The sequence below is a fragment of the Chinchilla lanigera genome, unplaced genomic scaffold (assembly GCF_000276665.1).
Source record: "Chinchilla lanigera isolate Chin_1 unplaced genomic scaffold, ChiLan1.0 scaffold00094, whole genome shotgun sequence".
Classification (NCBI taxonomy): domain Eukaryota; kingdom Metazoa; phylum Chordata; class Mammalia; order Rodentia; family Chinchillidae; genus Chinchilla; species Chinchilla lanigera.
The window spans coordinates 7,547,556-7,564,935 of NW_004955495.1; the positions used below are offsets into that span (position 1 = coordinate 7,547,556).

At 46.8% G+C, this 17,380-nt stretch overlaps 1 protein-coding gene across 1 annotated transcript; it reads right to left on the bottom strand.

Moving 5' to 3' along the window:
- Positions 1-588: 588 nt before the first annotated feature.
- Positions 589-15,461, bottom strand: LOC102029642 (leukotriene-B4 omega-hydroxylase 3-like). Its single transcript, XM_005406057.2, has 13 exons — positions 15,427-15,461; positions 14,844-15,042; positions 12,588-12,732; positions 7,518-7,571; positions 7,301-7,428; positions 5,204-5,325; positions 4,152-4,422; positions 2,700-2,766; positions 2,378-2,507; positions 1,501-1,634; positions 1,356-1,420; positions 1,129-1,211; positions 589-842 (listed from the first exon to the last, which is right to left on the bottom strand). The coding sequence occupies exons 2-13, from the start codon at positions 15,039-15,041 to the stop codon at positions 668-670; spliced, it is 1,572 nt and encodes a 523-aa protein (XP_005406114.1). The 5' UTR covers position 15,042; positions 15,427-15,461; the 3' UTR covers positions 589-667.
- Positions 15,462-17,380: the final 1,919 nt, after the last annotated feature.

Consider the following 17,380-nt stretch of genomic DNA (forward strand, 5'->3'; position numbering starts at 1 on the left):
AACCCCCAAATGCCTACCTGTCATCAGGAAGGACCCGCACATGGTCAGTTATTCTGGGGCTGGGAGGCGGACAGTCTGTGGTGACCAGCCTGTCACCCAATGAAGGGGTGAACCATGCACCATGAGCTACAGCACCCCCACCAGTCTCTGCTTGAATGCCCCCGAGACGAGGGGACACAGGCGTGGGGCATTGGCAAAGCAGGAAAAGGACTAAGGACCCGGGAGAAGCTGCAGGCCCTCCTTCCCTGTGCTCTGGGCTACCCAAGGCCCTCAGTCCTGCACCCACCTTCACTCTACATGAAAAGGAGTCTACCTCGCTGGATTCTCCGCTCTGATTCAGAGCCTCAATCTTGCAACTGAGGTCCTCTTTTCCCTCCTACGCCTTTGTTGCACAAACACCTCCTGTAGCCATGTCCCACAAGGAAATACACCCATGCTTGAGCAGTCATAGAATCTACCATTGGTGCGGAAGTCCTGTGGTTAAACAGAGAGGCAGTCAGGGCGGCCAAAGACCACCACGTCTTCCTCCTCCAACCACGCCCAGCCATGGGTCCCCAGCTCCCCCTGCGGTGCTCACTAAGGCTCAGACACAGGTGACAGCACAATTTATTCGAGTCTGGGCAGGAGGGTGGGGTCAGCAGGGTTCCAGGCCAGCCCTTGGGACCCCTTAAGCGTCTGTGCTCAGCGGCTCCAGCCGCAGCCACAGCCCGCCCTCTGCGCGCAGGATCAGCTCCGGCTTCCTGCGCGGCTCGGCGGCGTCGGGCAGGACGCGGAAGCGCAGCAGAGTCAGCGCCAGCACCACCTTCATCTCGGTCATGGCGAAGTTCTGCCCGATGCAGTTCCTGCGGGCGGGGAGGGGAGGGGAGGGACCGTGACAGCTCCCCGACCATGACAGTATGGCCCAGGCTCCAGCGCCCAACTCAGATCAGAGGTGATGAATGGGGAGGGGCCCTCTGAGCCACCGCGGACCCCTCTTGCACCTACCCAACCCTCGTTCTCCACACCTTCGCGCATAACCTGTGTAGCAGCAGCTGGAAGCCAACTCGCACCTGGGACCATCCCAAACTTCCCGACTTCCTTTATGTCATACCCAGACACCGCCCCCGCTCAGACAGCCACTGCTCTCACCTGGGCCCCGCGGAGAAGGGGATAAAAGCCAGAGGTGACCTGTCCTTGCTGTTTTCTGGATCAAAGCGGAAGGGGTCATAGACCTAGAGGAGACACCAAGCCAACAGGGAGAAGCAGATGCAGGTGTGGCAGGAGCAGATTTCCCACCACATATCGCCTCCCCCTTTTGTAGGTCCTTGTAATAGAGAAGAATGAGGTGGGGGCGGGGGGCAGGGCAGAGGCAGCACCTCAGGGTCCGGCCACACAGCTGGGTTGTGATGGGTACCAAAAATGCTGATGAGGCAGATAACACCTGTGGAAGAAGAGGAGCCGGTCAGGACAAGGCCCCGCAGCTAGGTGAATGCTGGGTCCTGCCTCTTCCCGGTGTGGCACCTTTGGGAATGATCCGACCATCGGGGAGCACAATGTCTTGGGTGCAGCAGCGGGAGACGACTGTGACTGGGGGGTGCAGCCTCAGACTCTCCTTGATGCACATGGTCAGGAAGGGCAGCTGGGCCAGGTCGTCCCTGAGGAAACCACAACCCACAGCTATCCAGGGAGGAAAGCAGACTACTAGCTCTGCATTTCCCGGTGAAAACTTTTCTCCATATAATAATAGAATCCCTAGATAAATTGAGATTAGAAAAGAAAAAGAACTAGAAAAGTATCCATATCTGGGACTGTCCTATCCCAAAGAAAGTGGGCTCCTGGAAGGCAGATCTCTGAGCTGGATCTGTCCCAGGTCTTCATAGCACAGAAGGAGGGTGAGCATAGAATTGGGGATGGAAAGGCAGAGAGAGTATTTGCTGAATGAAGGCTGGGTGGAAGACTGACACCAGTGTGCTAGATAATAAATAGATGACTTTTACCACCAGGTGTTCCCTGTGAGTCCCTGGACTGCATGTTAAAGTAAGAATTCAGGTGCATGAGAACAACAAACCTCCAGGAAGAGAAGATGGTGAAAAAATGGTGTTTGACAGAAAAGGAAAGAAAAGGAGGTACCGTGTATTTACTGAACATGTGCAAAGTAGCATCATTCACCCTCACACATTGTCACTAGATTTCTTAGCAGCCCGGGTCTTTCTGTCTCCAAAATTTCAACCTTCCCCTTTGCTAGCCAAGCTGGGTGCCAGGGCCTTTTTCTGGACTCAGCTCCTACACTCATAAGACAGTAATGGCAGAATCAACAAAATAATAATCCCTCTACCCCAGCTAAAGAGTAGAATCAGTAAAGGGGGCCCATGAACAGACCGTAAGAATCTGCACCCACCATTCAATCTCTTCAGGCTCACGGCCCCTCAGGACCTCTTGCACTTCCTGCCGGCAGCGCTCCTGGTATTCTGGATGCTTCGCCAGGTTGTACAGGACCCAGGAGAGACCACTGGCCGTGGTGTCATGGCCTGAGAAACAGTCAGTTTGAGACTCTGGGGTGCTTCAGCACCACTGGGTGGACAGCGTCCATCCGTTGAGCCCCCGGGGAGGAAAGCAGAATGGGAAGCATGAACAAAATGGAGAGATCCAGGGCTTACCTACCACATTCCTGGAGTGGAGAGACCCATGCACAATCTACAGACCCGCACCAGAACCCTCACCTCCAAACATGAAGGTGTCAGCCTCTGCTCGTATGTCCTCATCTGACAGCTCCTTTCCATCTTTGTCCTGGAGAAAAGACAAGACCCTCCTGAATATCATCATCTTTGAGGGGTCCTAGGTCTAAACCAAGACAATCTATGAAGATTATTCTTCCATCCAGAAACTCAACTCTACTCATACCACTATATTTATCTTGCCAGATTACCATTGCCAGAGTCCCCACCCAACAGACATCTTCCCTGGCTTCCTTGTCTCTGGTTGCAGCAATCAATGCTCAATGAATATTTTCATGTTTCTGTATGATGAGGGACATCTGAGAAAATTTTAATAACAGTCTGATTTACAGAATGATTAAATGGCACATTAGAGGATATGCATTATGCCAAAAATATTTGCTCACATTCTTGGGAGATAAATACAGAGAATCCTATCACCTCTGGGGACATTTGTTTTGCACCCAAGAACACTTGTTTATATTCCAGAATTATGTCTTCATGCTCGCTCCCTCTACCTCTCTCTTTTATCTTTCCCTTTTCTAGAGGAAAGAAGAGGTAGATATGCCAGCTCTGCAATTTATAACATACTGGCCTTTCTCTTGGGATCTAAACCCAGCTACCATCTGGGCATAAAGGTTGCATGCTCTAGGGAAAGAGTTAAGAAGGGGCACCACTGCTACAGTCCTACTGTGTTGTTATTGCTGTAATAAATGGTCTGCCTGATCAAAGAGTTTAGTGCATCTATCCACACAGACATAACTATGGCACATTATCTTACTATAGCGACTTGTATAATAAAATCTCAAGCCTTTCACAGTTTCAGAGTTAGAGTTCTACTTGTGGCAGCATTCCAGAGTCATATCTGAAGTTTGCACCTCTCTGGCTTGTCCTTTTATTTCTTGATGAGGTCTCTGGATCTAGCCAAAGTGATTTGATTTGATATTTGACATAAAGTTCAATTATATGTTCTTACCACTTCTCCTTTACTTTGCCATTGAATTATTTATATTTTACAATTTCTTATATAAGGGAAATCATTTACCTTCCTGTGTCTGATTTATTTCACTTTACATCGTGGTCTCAAGATCCGTCCATTTTCCTACAAATGACTCAAACTTATCCTTCTTTATGACTGAGTAATGCTCCATTATGCACATGTACCACAGTTTCTTTATCCATGTTAAGCTGATGGGAATCTAGGCTGTTTCCATAATTTAGCTACTGAGATTTGCACTGCTATAAACATGGATATGCATGTACCCATGTAACACAATATATGTATTTGGATATTTTGAGATGGATGAAATGATCTTAGAAGAGGGGACAATGGAGGATGAGGGTAAGAGGATTATAAGTGATCAAGAATATACATATAGATAGATAGATATCACCAAAATAGATGTAATTGTTATGTATCACAAATATATCATTTATCCCACCTCTTGAGAATCCCACCTTGCTCATCAGGAGCACATCAATGAAGTCCAAAGTTTTGGCCTTGGCCTTGGCCTTTAGGAAGTCGTCAATTCCCTGGTTACTGAGAGTGCGACGCCGCTCCTGGATGACAGCATCTGTGAAGTCATGCACCAGGCGGCAGGCCTTACGGAAGCGCTGCCCATCACAGGTGAGGTGGTACAGGAAGTCCATGTGCAGAAAGAGCTGCTGATGCCTTTTGGTCACGAGGGCACTGAGTTGCAAGATGGCTTCAATATATTCACTGGGCTTCCTGCAGGGTGACGGCATAAAGGGAGGAAAAAACTTAACATACTTGAAGCCAGGCAAGCACCTCGCGCCAGCAGCTGGGAGCTATGTCCCATTAGGAAACTGAGTATCCATGAACACATGGCTCACAGATCCATGGTAGGGATGAGCCACGGGACCTGGTACCCACAATCTCATCTCTCCCTGCATCCAATCTCTGTCAGGTCCCTCTAAACCCTAGGTACTCAAAGCCTAATGTGAACGTTATCTCCTCTCTTCTCTCCTACCCAGTATCCAGTCTTGCCCATTCACCTTCCTGAAACCCCTATAGCTCAGACTTCATTCTCTTTCATGTGACCCAGTGCCCTCTGCAGGCTCCTTGCATCCAGTGTCAACTCCATCTGCTGTCTACAACACAGGCAGTGTTTCACAGAGCTCAGCCCTGATCGTGCCCAACATCACCCCAAACACCTTCACCACTTCCCTGGTAACTCAGGATAAAGTTCACACCACTTTGACAAGCTTTTCCATGTCCTTAAGGTCTGCCACTTCCTACTTCCAACCTCATTTCCAAGGTATCTCCTCGCTTCCTGTTGCATAGCTACTAACTGTTGAAGCCTCTTGCCTTTACTAAGACAAGTCCACCTACCAGGAAAGAACAATCTCTGTCCTCTTCCCTGTCATTCAATACCAGGTGTGACCCACCTCTTCCAGGAAGGATCTTCTGGTCCTTCTGGTCAATCTTCCCTCCCCACCTCCTCCCTTGGCTCCATGGCCCAGGTTCCCAGCCCAGGGAAAGGACTCACTCCTGACAGTTGCTCTCAAAGCTGAACACACATTTCTGCAGACTGTCCAGGGTCATCAAGCTGATGTGCTCAAACATGTCCAGACGGGCGCTGCCCTGGGAGACCAGGCGCTGCCACTTGGCCTGGCCAGAGGTGGGAAGGAAGCTGTGGCTGAGTCTTGACTCCTTTGATCCCTCTCCAACCCCAGCCACCAAGATAGATTCCCCAGAACCAGCTTCCTGATCCTCTTCCCCAGGCACTCAACCCTAGGGAAGGAAGACCAGGCTTGGATAGGAATGAAAGCCATTACCATGAGGAAAGGAAAACCCAAGGTTGGGAGATAGGAACCCTGAACTCAGGTCCCAGCTCTGTGTCCACATCTGCTGCATCCTTGGTCAACTTATTAGCCTCCCCTGGGCCCTATATGTCAAATCTTCAGCAACAGTTAAGTTCAACTCCTTTGGTGTCAGTTAAACTAGTGCTTCCTTGCTCCACCATGCCTAGTTCACTTATTAGCTAAACAAACTTGAGCAAGCTCCCTAATCTGTCTGACCTTCACATTCTCCATCTGTAATGGGGCAAAAAATAACTTCTACCTTACACATTATGAGAATGAAATTTGACCGTGTGTGTTGTAGGAGGGGCTGGCAGTATCATTCCTAATGTGTAAGGAGTGCTCAGTAAATCTTATCTGGCCTATTTTCATTGTGATAATTAAATGAAATACCCCTCTCCTGAAAGACAGTCCTCCACTGGCCGTGAGTATCCTTCCCAATATGACAAGAACATATGCCACTGATGTTCGTAACTCAGGCCATTTCTCAGAGATGTGTTGGCAAAGAAAAACATCCAAGGATGAAGGAATGACTCTCCCTGAACAAATAGTAAGCTTATTTCTGCATGTTATAAAAGCAGAATTTGACCAAGGAATCTTGTGTCTTCTGGTCTGATTCATGAAGTAGTAAAAAGTTAATTTATCAGCTTGCAAGAAGGAACAAGGACTCTATAAGCACCCCCCAGCAATGTCTACCTTCTTCCTGTATCCACAACCTATGAAATATGGTTGTTTTAAAATTTTTACTAGTACATATTTGCAGTACATAATGTTTACATTCCTTGTGTGGAGTTGGTACATGTAGGTAACACATTTTAATTCCTGTTTTTCATTCCCTTTCCCTCTTCCTCCCACCTCTCTTCATCACCTGATTCCCTTCCCATTTGAGAAAGACCTAGCTCCCTACTTCTTATTATCTACCTTTTATTTTGCTCTGCATTTGTAATTTGAATATTTCATATGATAAAAATCATGTGACATTTAAGCTTATGTGTCTGATTTATATCATGTAGCATTATGGTCTCAAGGTCCAGCATGATTGCTCGGCAACTCCTATTAAGAAGTGGATCCAATTTTATCCCCCTTTAATTCTATGCTAGACTTTTGACATTAGCCAACACATGTGGTAAAAACAAGGAAGTCATAACTCCAATATACTTAAGCTTCAAGAGGCATTGACACCTCCCCTTGCTCCCGCTGGATCCTGTCTCAGTCATATGAACAACTTCAAGATGTCTTTTGAGAGCCTGATTTCTCAAATTAGGCCATTCTCAATCAGCCCGAAGTTGCACATGCCTCAGACGTGGGAGAGAACTGATTCAGGATCAGCAAAGCTCTCTATCTGATCCACAGCTGATCATAAATTATCAGTGATCCAATCCCCTTACTGAAAAACCAGCTTTCTGGTCTATACACTTGCTAGCATCAGTAAGTCCTTACTGCTTTGAACAAATGAGTTTGGAGGTGGCTGGTTACCCAGCAATAGCTTCTGTGATCAGTTTATATGACTTCTAAGAGAGAAACATGGAAACTAACTCCTTCCAAGCACCTGCCAGGGGCATGATTCCATTACATCCTTAGCACCACACTAAAAGTTGATGTTTCCACCCCCATTTTATAGATAATAAAAGACTAATATAGACTAATAAATAGCAATGATAATATAGACTAATAAAAAGCAATGACTTCAAAGTAACCCATCAGAGCCAGGACTCTAGACCTGATCTGTCTGTGGCCCTTTCACCTTCCAGGCTCCAGCTGGGACCTTGGGCTGAAGGACTCACATGCATGATATTCGTGCTTTCAGTGAAAATCTTCACATAGGGCTTCAGGATGTTGAAATGGAAGGCGGGTGTCAGCATGCGACGGTGGCTGCTCCACTTGTCACCAGCACTCAGCAAGAGCCCATCCCCTGGTGGGGCAGCCATGGGCAGTGGGCAAAGACAGCTCCTTCCCCTGGCCCCAGGTTGCCCCTGAGCCCCTCCACCTGCAGGTACTCACCCAGCCAGGGTCTCAGGAAGCCATAGAAGACCATGTCCTTGATGGCAACAGCAGCTGGCATGAAGAAGAGACATCAGGGACCACGGAGAAGAAAGGGATGCCCAGTCATGGGGGCAGGAAGTTGGAGGCTCCTAGTCAGGGGTCTGCACTTCCTCCTCCCCAGCCTAGCACAGCAGGAAGGGACCCAAGGACAAAGGAAGCTCAGAGGATGGGGGACATAAAAGGGGAAAACTAGGCAGCAACAGCAGAACAGAAGAAAGTCACAGCCTAACATGGCACAACACATCCCAGCATACCTTGACATGGCCCTTACATGCTCCAACGTGTTCTGCAACAACCAAGCACAGGAAACACTCTACAGAGATCTTTGCAGAGACCTATGACACCCTGTCCATCCTCTCAGTCTCTGACATCTCCTGTCATAGACCTGGGACATGTAACATGGACATCTCTTCACATGACAGCAACATACATGACTTGCCTTGATATGACACAATATGCTCTGATATGAGCCATGGATATTATAAAATGACTTCAAGATGACACATAGACAGTCCACAGATAGGATTAAAGTGTGGTCCTACTAATACCACAGATAAAGCCCACATGGGACTCAACTGGACCTTGAACATCATCTGGACGTACTTTGCTATCTGCCCTAGACAAAAATTAAAGAAGGTCCCAGACAATCCCCAAACATGGCTGGGACATCACCAGCAGGACAAAAAGACAATCTCAAACAAGAACCAGATAAACCCTAAAATTCTCCCAGCATTCTTGGTCATTGCTGTGCCCCAGACATGACAATCTTTATAAGATCCAAGGTGTAAATCAGGTACAACCAATATAAAACATACCAGGTATAACTGGGATCTAAGTGTAAATATAAATTTCTGACAAGACTTGGCAATACATCAGCTATGCCCGAAAGGCAGCTGTCACAGAGACACTTTAGAGCAAAGCAGACAAGACCAGAGCTCAGACTGGTGGGTTCCAGTGAGCAGAGGTAGGGGTGTCAAGGCCACAGCCCCTCCTGCCTGCACACGTTCACTCAATCAGCTGGTGGCAGCACGGAGACCTCAATGACAGGCAGACTGGGGGTGCTGTGGTGTCTACCTGGTGTAAAGAGCACAGGCTTGATGCAGGAGGGGTGGAAGATACGGACGACAGCATGCCAGGGCCCTACCCACCAGCAGCACACATCTCCATAGGTGCGTGCCAGGCCCTGGGTGTACAGGAGACCTTCCTCTGAGCTCTGAATCTGGAAAGGACAAAGAAGACCAAATGCACACTCCTCTGGGCTGACACGGATGGGTATGTGGTGCAGGGACCCAAATGGAGGACTTGATATTACCTCCAGCAGCTCATTATCCTTAAGCTGAGCTCCTCCTGGGCTCCCTGACCTCATTCAACAATCACAGCAATCCAGGTCCCTGTGTTACAGAGATACAAAAAGTCCTTCCCTGTTTGGATCTCAAACACCACCTTCGCCTGGGTTCTCTTCTATCCTATCCCAGATAAAGACACTGAGGCTCTGAATGATGAGCATATTTGCCCAGTGTCTCCCCAGTGGTAAGTGACATCTCTGAGTCCCAATTCTGGGTCTGTCTGAATCATAGCTTGAGTTCTTAACCATTATACTGCTTTGCATTCCCCAAAATCATAGCACTGGGAGCCCCACGCCTGCCAAGACTGAGCAATCAGAGTCACAGTGATTGAATGAGGAGTTTGTCCTGTGATTGAGGCCAGAGCAATTAAAATGTATTATAGGTCACTAATGGGAACCCTGGAGGAAAGGTGAGCTCTCCTGCTTTGGTGGGTTAATAGTCAACTTGCAACACCCGGATGAACTGAATCAGCATGGTACTGGGTGTGGAAGGCCCACCCAAGGATTGTTGCCAACAGCATAAAAAGAGAACTGGAAGGGAAGATGGTGCTCTGTTGATTCTCTCAGAGAAGCTTGTCATGCTGGTTTTCTTAATATGAACTCAGCTGTTCTCATCCTCAGAGGAGATCGGGTTCTTGCTGTTGTTGAGGATGGCTGTGTTTCTCTTTGGGGGAGCTCTGGTCCTTACCTTGAGCATCACTTCCTGGCTCCAATGCAGATCCCTCAGCCTGCTGGCACAGATCCTTTGTGTGCTGGCACAGAATTTCTAGCTTCCATCACTGACCTTTGGGCTTTCCCAGTGCAGATCTTTGATACAGACTTGCATGAGACATTGTTGTGGCCTCTAGGCCTCCCGTTGGATTTGTGGAGCACATTACCATGGGCTCTAGGTCTTCAGCTGGACTCATACAGGACATTGCCATGGGATCCAGGCCCTCAGTTGGATTAGTTGGGTCTCTAGTGTGTTCACAGATGTCCCACACTCTTTTGCATTTGACTCTTTGGGTGAATACTATAAAATAATCCTATAAATTATGTGTCCTGTATTAAATCTTTTCCATTGTAAACGCTTACTACAACAATATTGGTACCAGGAGAGTGGGGTCATTGCTGTGACTTGCCTGGCCATGTGGCTTAAGGGGTTTGGGAATTAATTTGGAAAGGTGAGAGACTGGCCAAAGGAGCAGCCCCCATATGCCGTAAACTATGTGAAACTCTGGTCAGAGCCTGAAAAATCAGAGTGCAGATGGAAATGTTAATGATTAGGATGAGGCTCAGGAAGCTTCTATTGAGGAGGACTGCCTGGGTTGCAGGACCCAGGGTGGTGTACATTGTGCTTTGGCAGAAAGTTGGTCTGCATTTTGCTTGTCACCATATTTCCTGGGTGACAGAAACATTTCAACGTGGTCTACTGTTGGGATGGTGGCATGGTTGCTGTTGAAAGCTTTCACCTGGATCTATGTTCATTAAGAGTGAAGAGCCAGCAGGGTGATTTGAAGCATTTGGCCAGAGAGAAAGCTCCAGTGGAGCTGTGGATTACAAGGATGACACAGAGGAGAATGTGGTTGTTGAGAAGAAACAGGACAACGGAAAAATGACATGAGGCCTTTCACCAGAAGGGAAGAGTGTATTTGAAATGCAGAAGATCCCTGTTTCTTAGTGTTGCCATGCCTTGTTAAAAGTTAAATGGAAGCAAGGATTGTGATTGTAATAGTTCTCTTATGATTTTAATGGAGTTTTTAGATACATGTTTATAATCAGGTTAACTAGTCAAAGTATTGTGTTTTTAACCCTGAATTTTGAGCACCCTTTGAATATTATGCTTTGGGCATGGACATGAGTACAATAAAAATTGTATACTTGTAATTGTTATATTAATGTAAATCTGAATAGATCAAGATGTTAACTTTTCACAAACCTGCCACTGGAGACTATGGTTTAATGAAATGTGTCTGGTTATCAAGTTAACCACGGGTGGATTGTGGTCAACTCATGGTCAACTTGTAACACCTGCTGAACTGAATCAACATGGTGCTTGGTGGATGGTCCGTGCAAGGATTGTTGCCAACAGCCTAAAAGGAGAACTGGAGGCGAAGATGGTGCACTATTGATCCTCCTAGAGAAGCTTGTTGTGCTGGCTTTCCTGACATGAGCTTTGTTGTTCTCATTGTCCTTGCTGTTGCTGAGGATGGCTACAGTTTTTTTCAGGGACACTCAGGTCCTTACCTTGAGCATCACTTCCTGGCTCCAGTGCAGATCCCTCAGCCTGCTGGCACTTTCTAGTGTCCAGCGCTGACCTTTGGGCCTCCCCAGTGCAGATCTTTGATACCGATTTGCATGAGACATTGTCGTGGCCTCTAGGCTTCCAGGAGGACTCATGGAGGATGTTACCATGGGCTCTAGGTCTTCAGCTGGACTCATGCAGCACATTGCTGTGGGATCCAGGCCCTCAGTTGGGTTTGTTGGGTCTCTAGTGTGTTGACAGATGTCCCACACTTTTTGCATTTGACTCTTTGGGTGAATATTATAAAATAATCCTATAAATTATATGTCCTGTATTAAACCTCTTCCCATGTAAACCCTTAGTACAGTACCTACAAAACTGAATTTCTTGGACTGATTCTTAAGACTCTAAGGTAAGAGATACCTTGAAAGGAAAAGTGACACCAGAGAAGGTAAAACTGAGAGGAGACAGAGTCTTGATGACATTATTTGAGACCTGAATCCAGACTTGGCTGTGCATACCACCCCCTACACACTAAGTCTTTACAGTCCATAGACTTTTTTTCTTTACATAGACTAAAAGGTGGTGAGTTTCTACCACTCACAACTGAAAGAAATCTTGGTATCTATAAGTAGCCCGATATATGCCCAGAATCACCCAGCATTTTGGTGCCAGAGCCATGGTCTTTCAGGTACAGTCCCGTCCCTACTCAGCCCAGCCTGTGCAAGGATGGCAAAAGCAGAGAGAAGGAGCCAGGGTGGGAAGGCGTCTCCCAGGCTTAAGGGAGATTCCTGAGGCCTGGAACAGGAGGGCACTAACCATCTGGAGGACAGGCCATGGGGTAAGGTTGAAGTAAACCAGTCTAGCGGAGCTGAGTGTCAGGAAGATAGAAGCCCAGACCTCACACGAGCTGCAAACCCCCCTCATTGCTCTGAGCTTGACCATGGGCAATGCTAACACTAGGCCTGGGAGGGAGCCTCAGATGCTTCTGATGTGCAGTGCACCACATGCCCCTGCTTTAAAACCTCGCTACTCATCACTCCAGAACTTCCTCAAGCAGCTCTTCTTCCAGGAAGCCTTCCAGCCTGCCCCAACTGAGCCCTTAATTCTCCACACATGGTCCATCTGCCTCTGACCTATTCCTGCCCACTTGAGGTTGAGGATGTCTCTATCCAGATCTATCTCCTCAAGATTGAGAGTTCCTCCAGGACAGAGCCTTGGAATGAGGCCTCTTGGAGCTTCAAGGGGCCCAGAACATCAGGATGGGGATGGGGCATGACAGGAGAGGAAGAAGATGGAAACGGGGACTGATGAGCATATGAAAGTAAGTGGGAAGAGGCTGAGAGAAGAGGAAAAGAGGAGACAAGATGCTGCAGGGGCTTCACACAGGGATGTGGGGAGGGGCTGGAAGCCCTTGGGCGAACTATGGCATCCACCACCACACGCTCTACACAGGTACCTGAGGCATTCAGGACAGTTCGGATGATGTCAGGGTGACACAAAGTGATGAGTGGAATGATGGGACCCAACCAGCTTATAAAGCCCTGGGAGTAGGTGTCCACCAGCTTAGCCACTTCCTTCAAGCCCTGTTCTGTGGGAGGGATCTGCAAACAAGGCAGAGGCAGTCACTTTCTGAGAGTTCATTTCAGATGTCAACCTGGCTAGGCTAAGGGACACCCAAATAACTGGTGAAACATGAGCTCTGGGGTATCTGCGAAGTTGTTTGGAGAAGAAACTAACATTTGCATCAGTAAAATGTGTAAGGAGCTACCCTCCTCAGGGTAGGGGAGGCATCATCCAATCCATGGAGATCCAGGTAGAGAAAAAGAAAAAACAGAACAAGGGTGAACTAACTCTTCTGGAGCTAGAACATCCATTCATCTTTTCCTGCCCTTGGACATCAAAACTCCAGAGTCTAGGGCTTACCTTATCAGTCCCACCCTATCCTATGTAATCAGGACTTTGGCCACACATTGGCTAATTATATCATCAGCTTCCTGGTTCTTCAGCTTGCAGATGGAAGATAGTGGGATTTCTCATCTCCATAATTACATGAGAATTACATAAGACAATGGGACTATATGCACATATATACACATATAAATGTGTATACACAATACCTGTGTATGAACATATGTGTGTCTGATGCTGTATATACAATCATGTGCTATGTACTGCTCTGTTGACAACACACTTGAGATTAGTCCCATAAAGTTATAATGGAGCTGAGAAATTCCTTATCCCCAGTAATTTTACTGTAATTTTTATGTTTAGACACTTTTAAATACAGAAATAGCATTGTGTTACATTACTCACATTATCCAGAACAGTAAAATGCTGTACAGCTTCGTATACTAACGCCAATAGGTTGTACCCCGTAGCCTAGGTGTGTAGTCTGTTGCACCATCTCAGCATGTGTAAGACACACTCTATTACACTGACACAGAGAAAAACTTGCCCCAGGATAAATTTCTCAAAATCAGTCCCAATTATGAAGTGACACATGACTATGGGTATATGTGAGTGTATGTGTGTGAGTATGTTTGTATGCATGTACATCCCATTGGTTCTCTTATTCTGGAGAATCCTGACTTAAAAACTATCCCAGGAGCTACAGTAGGTGTCTCTTTCAGCCTCTGGAGGAAATAGTCTCTGTAGTGAATGTGTGTCGGGATTTTTAAGGACAGAGGGAGTCTCTGATCTTTGCCCACAGCATGTCAGTTTATGGTCAGCAGTGTGGCTCCTGGACTTGTCCCTAGGGTTTGTTTCACATCTTTTCATGTCCTAGCTGGTCCTCACCACCTGCAGTTCCTCTCATGGAGAGGAGTCCACACACCAGTGTAGACGGACCTCAGGAGAGCAGAGGTGACCTCCAAAGTCTCCACTGGGGTAGCGATTTCCACCTGTGAGTATTTGCAGTGCACCAGGCTCTGACACAGAACATCCTCTGCAAAAGCTCACTGAACCAACATACAAACCTATCAGCTATTCCCGTTACAAGAAAAGCAAGCAAGGACATGTCACATAAAGGAAAGAGCAGATCTAAATGAAAGACCAAAGTGTGCCCTGAAGGGGGTGGAGGGCATCCCAGAAGGCTTCTGAAAGGGGAAATGAGTGATAAACTTTTTGCCAAGTTGGGCAACAGGGCTCATTGTGACATGTTAGGGGAAGAGAATAAGATTAGTTGTAGGTACCAAGAAAAGGGAGCAGGGGAGGCAGCTCATAACCCTCCTGGGGGGAGCAGATGCACCCCCATATTATGTGAGGGAATCAAATTTCATTCCTGTGAAGGAGGAAAAACCTAGAGATAGGCTGACTCAAGGACACAATCCAGGGAGCAAACCCTGGACAGCTCTCAGGTGCAGCAGCAGAAAGCATGGGAATCCAAGGGGTCTTCACTCTGTGTAGCCCACCCTGAGGGCCCCTCACAGGTGTACCAATGTGAGGAAGTCTTGCATGAAATGAATGCAAAAGAGACTATGAGTGGGAGGACAGGGATGAAAGCCAGGCTGGGGGTGGCACACCCATGGAAGGGAATGAGCGAGCCACCCCCTTGCATCTCTGCTGTCCTAGACCAAGACCTCCTCCTGAACCCCAGTTCCCTGATCCCCTTCCTGACCCCAGCTCCCTGATCCTCTTCCCAGCTCCCTGATCCCCTTCCCCTCAGGAACCCATCCACCCCTGTGCCCCAGATCCCTCGTGCTGCCACACTCACCATGCCCAGGTGGCCCAGGATCCAGTTCCTTTTGGGGGGCTGAGGGAAACATTGAAGGCGACGAGAGTTTTCATAGAAGGCGTAGATCCGGGTCAGAATTCGGGCCAAGAGCCAAGAAGCCCCAACCAGAAGCCCAATCAACCAAGGGGAGGCTGCAACTGGCCCCAGTCCCAGCCAGGGCAGGCTCAGCTGCGTCATCCTGCAGGGCAGAGAGGATGGGGATACGGGGAGGTTCTGAGGTCTAGGAAGGGGATAGGGACCTCCAGGGTTGCTGGAGAGGAGTAGAGTTGTGAGAAGGGCAGGGAAGGCTCAGCGGGGAGGGAGATTCAGGGGAATATACAGGAAGAGGCAGTAAGAGGAGAGATAAAAAGGAGGAGGAGGGAGGGCGGAGGAAGAAGACAATGAGGAAGAAAGAAGACAGAGACTGATGAGAGTGTAAACGTGCCTGAATCATAGAGAAATGGCCAGGGACTGTTTCCCAGAAACCAATAATTTCCCTGTTCAAATCACTCCATGGAACCCCCTTCCCAGCTTTGGCCAATACCCTTGCCCTTCTGGCCCAGGACCCTCCAGCCCCACTAACCCTAGTCGATCACCTTCTTTCCGGAGGTACTTGTTCACCACTCTTCTGAGACTTATTTAGCACTGACTGCTGATTAGGAGGTCAGTGTAAGAGGCTGGGCCAAGCTGAGCTACACCAGCCAATCCGCACTGTCTCAGCTGCCTCCTCCCTGCCCAGGCAGGTGGCCAAGACTTGGGGGCAGGGAGAACTGGGCACAGAAAGTAATTGCCTCAGAAGCACACAGTACTGGCTTGGACCCTTAGAACTTGGCACTTTCTGAGCGGGGTTCGGGGCAAGATTGTGTGATGGACAAAGGTGACTGTGAGCTTCCGAGTTTACAGCCACCCCTGCCTTTCCAAGGGCAGGGTGCAGTGGGTAAAAGCACACCCTGGAGATTTCAGGTGCCAGGAGACTGAGGCGAGCCCAAGCCTTGTTCTAGAACATCTCTTGATCTTCTCCCCAGCTGTGAGCTGTGAGGGTGACATATGACATTTCTCAGTGAAGAATTAGCACTCTCCGAGGTAGAAGCCTTTAAAGGATTTTACCAGTATATGTTTATACATAGTAAGTACACTTGTTGTGGAGCATTGATACATGTGCAGATACCTTTTAAAGCTTCACTTCCTTCCTCCTCCCATTTCCCTCTGTCTCCAAGCCGCCATCTCCTCAAAGTCTTTTCCCTGTTTCCTATCATCTATCTTGAATTTTGTTCCTTTGTTTTGTTCTTGGAATTCTGTATCATTTATCAGTTTTAAAAAAATTTTTATTCTATTTAAAATTTTAAAAAATATTCTTGGAATTCTTCATACTTTAGATGTCTCATGTAAAAGGAATCATGCAATATTTAACCCGGGTATGGCTTATTTCACTTATTATGATCTCAAGGGCATCTATTTTCCTATAAATGACACAAATGTATCCTTCTTTATGGTAGAATAGTACTCATTACTTATAAATACCACATTTTCTTTAACCATTAACCGCTTTCTGGATATATAGGGCACTTCCAAGATTTAGCTATTATGAGATTTGCTGCTGTAAACATGGATATAAGTGCATCACTGTAATATGATGTCTTTAACTCTTTCAGGAAGATACCTCAGAAGGGGAAAAGCTGGGCTGAATGGAATTTCTAAATATTTTTCTTTTTAAGAAATCCCTATACTGATTCCCTATGGTTGTACTAGTTTATATTCCAACCAACATATAGAAGAGTTCATTTCTGCCCACAACCTCACCAGCAATTTTGTTTTCTGAGTTCATGATGATAGCCATTCTTACTGGAGTAAGATGAAATTTTTGCATTGTTTTGATTTGCATTTCTCTAGTGACCAAAGATGATGAACATTTTTTCATGTACCAACTGGTCATTTGCAGTTCTTATTTTTTTATTTTAAAGAGAGTAGGAAAAGAAAAAAAGAACAATAGCAACATACCAACATCACAGACATAAACAAAACAACACAAGAACATTAAAAGTGATACAGGGTTTCAAAACAAAATGATAGGAATTAACAGTGGTTGCGATATCACATATTGTTATCTTTGGCTACATTGCTCAGATTACCAGATGTAAGAATGGAAGATTGTTCAAACCATTAAACAGAATAAAAATAATTACTAAATAAAACTCTAGAGATAATACAGAGTTTCACTAGACAAGATGATAGGAATTCACCACTGGCTATTCCATTGCATGTCGTTGTCTTCAAATCAGTTGCTCAGACTACCAGATATAAGCATGCAAAATTGGTCAAAATATAAAAAATTTTAAGCGTTAACTTTTCCCTTCAATACACCACAGACATCAGCAGTACAGTTATCCCAGCTATTCATATATATATATATATAATGTTTTGCCTTCCTTCTTTCTTTTTTCTTCTTTCCTTCATCCCAGTTGATCCTTCCTTTGAGCAATTTCTTTCCCTATCATATCATCTATTGTACGTTTTGAGTTTTACTTACTCTTTCAGGT

Excerpts from the sequence above, each read along its gene's own strand:
- LOC102029642 (XM_005406057.2), bottom strand. The coding sequence starts at position 15,041 with ATGACGCAGCTGAGCCTGCCCTGGCTGGGACTGGGGCCAGTTGCAGCC. Across the intron at positions 1,635-2,377 it reads GAGCCTGAAGAGATTGAATG|GGACGACCTGGCCCAGCTGC; the intron begins GTGGGTGCAGAT and ends TGGTTTCCTCAG. Across the intron at positions 1,212-1,355 it reads CTGTGTGGCCGGACCCTGAG|GTCTATGACCCCTTCCGCTT; the intron begins GTGCTGCCTCTG and ends TGTCTCCTCTAG.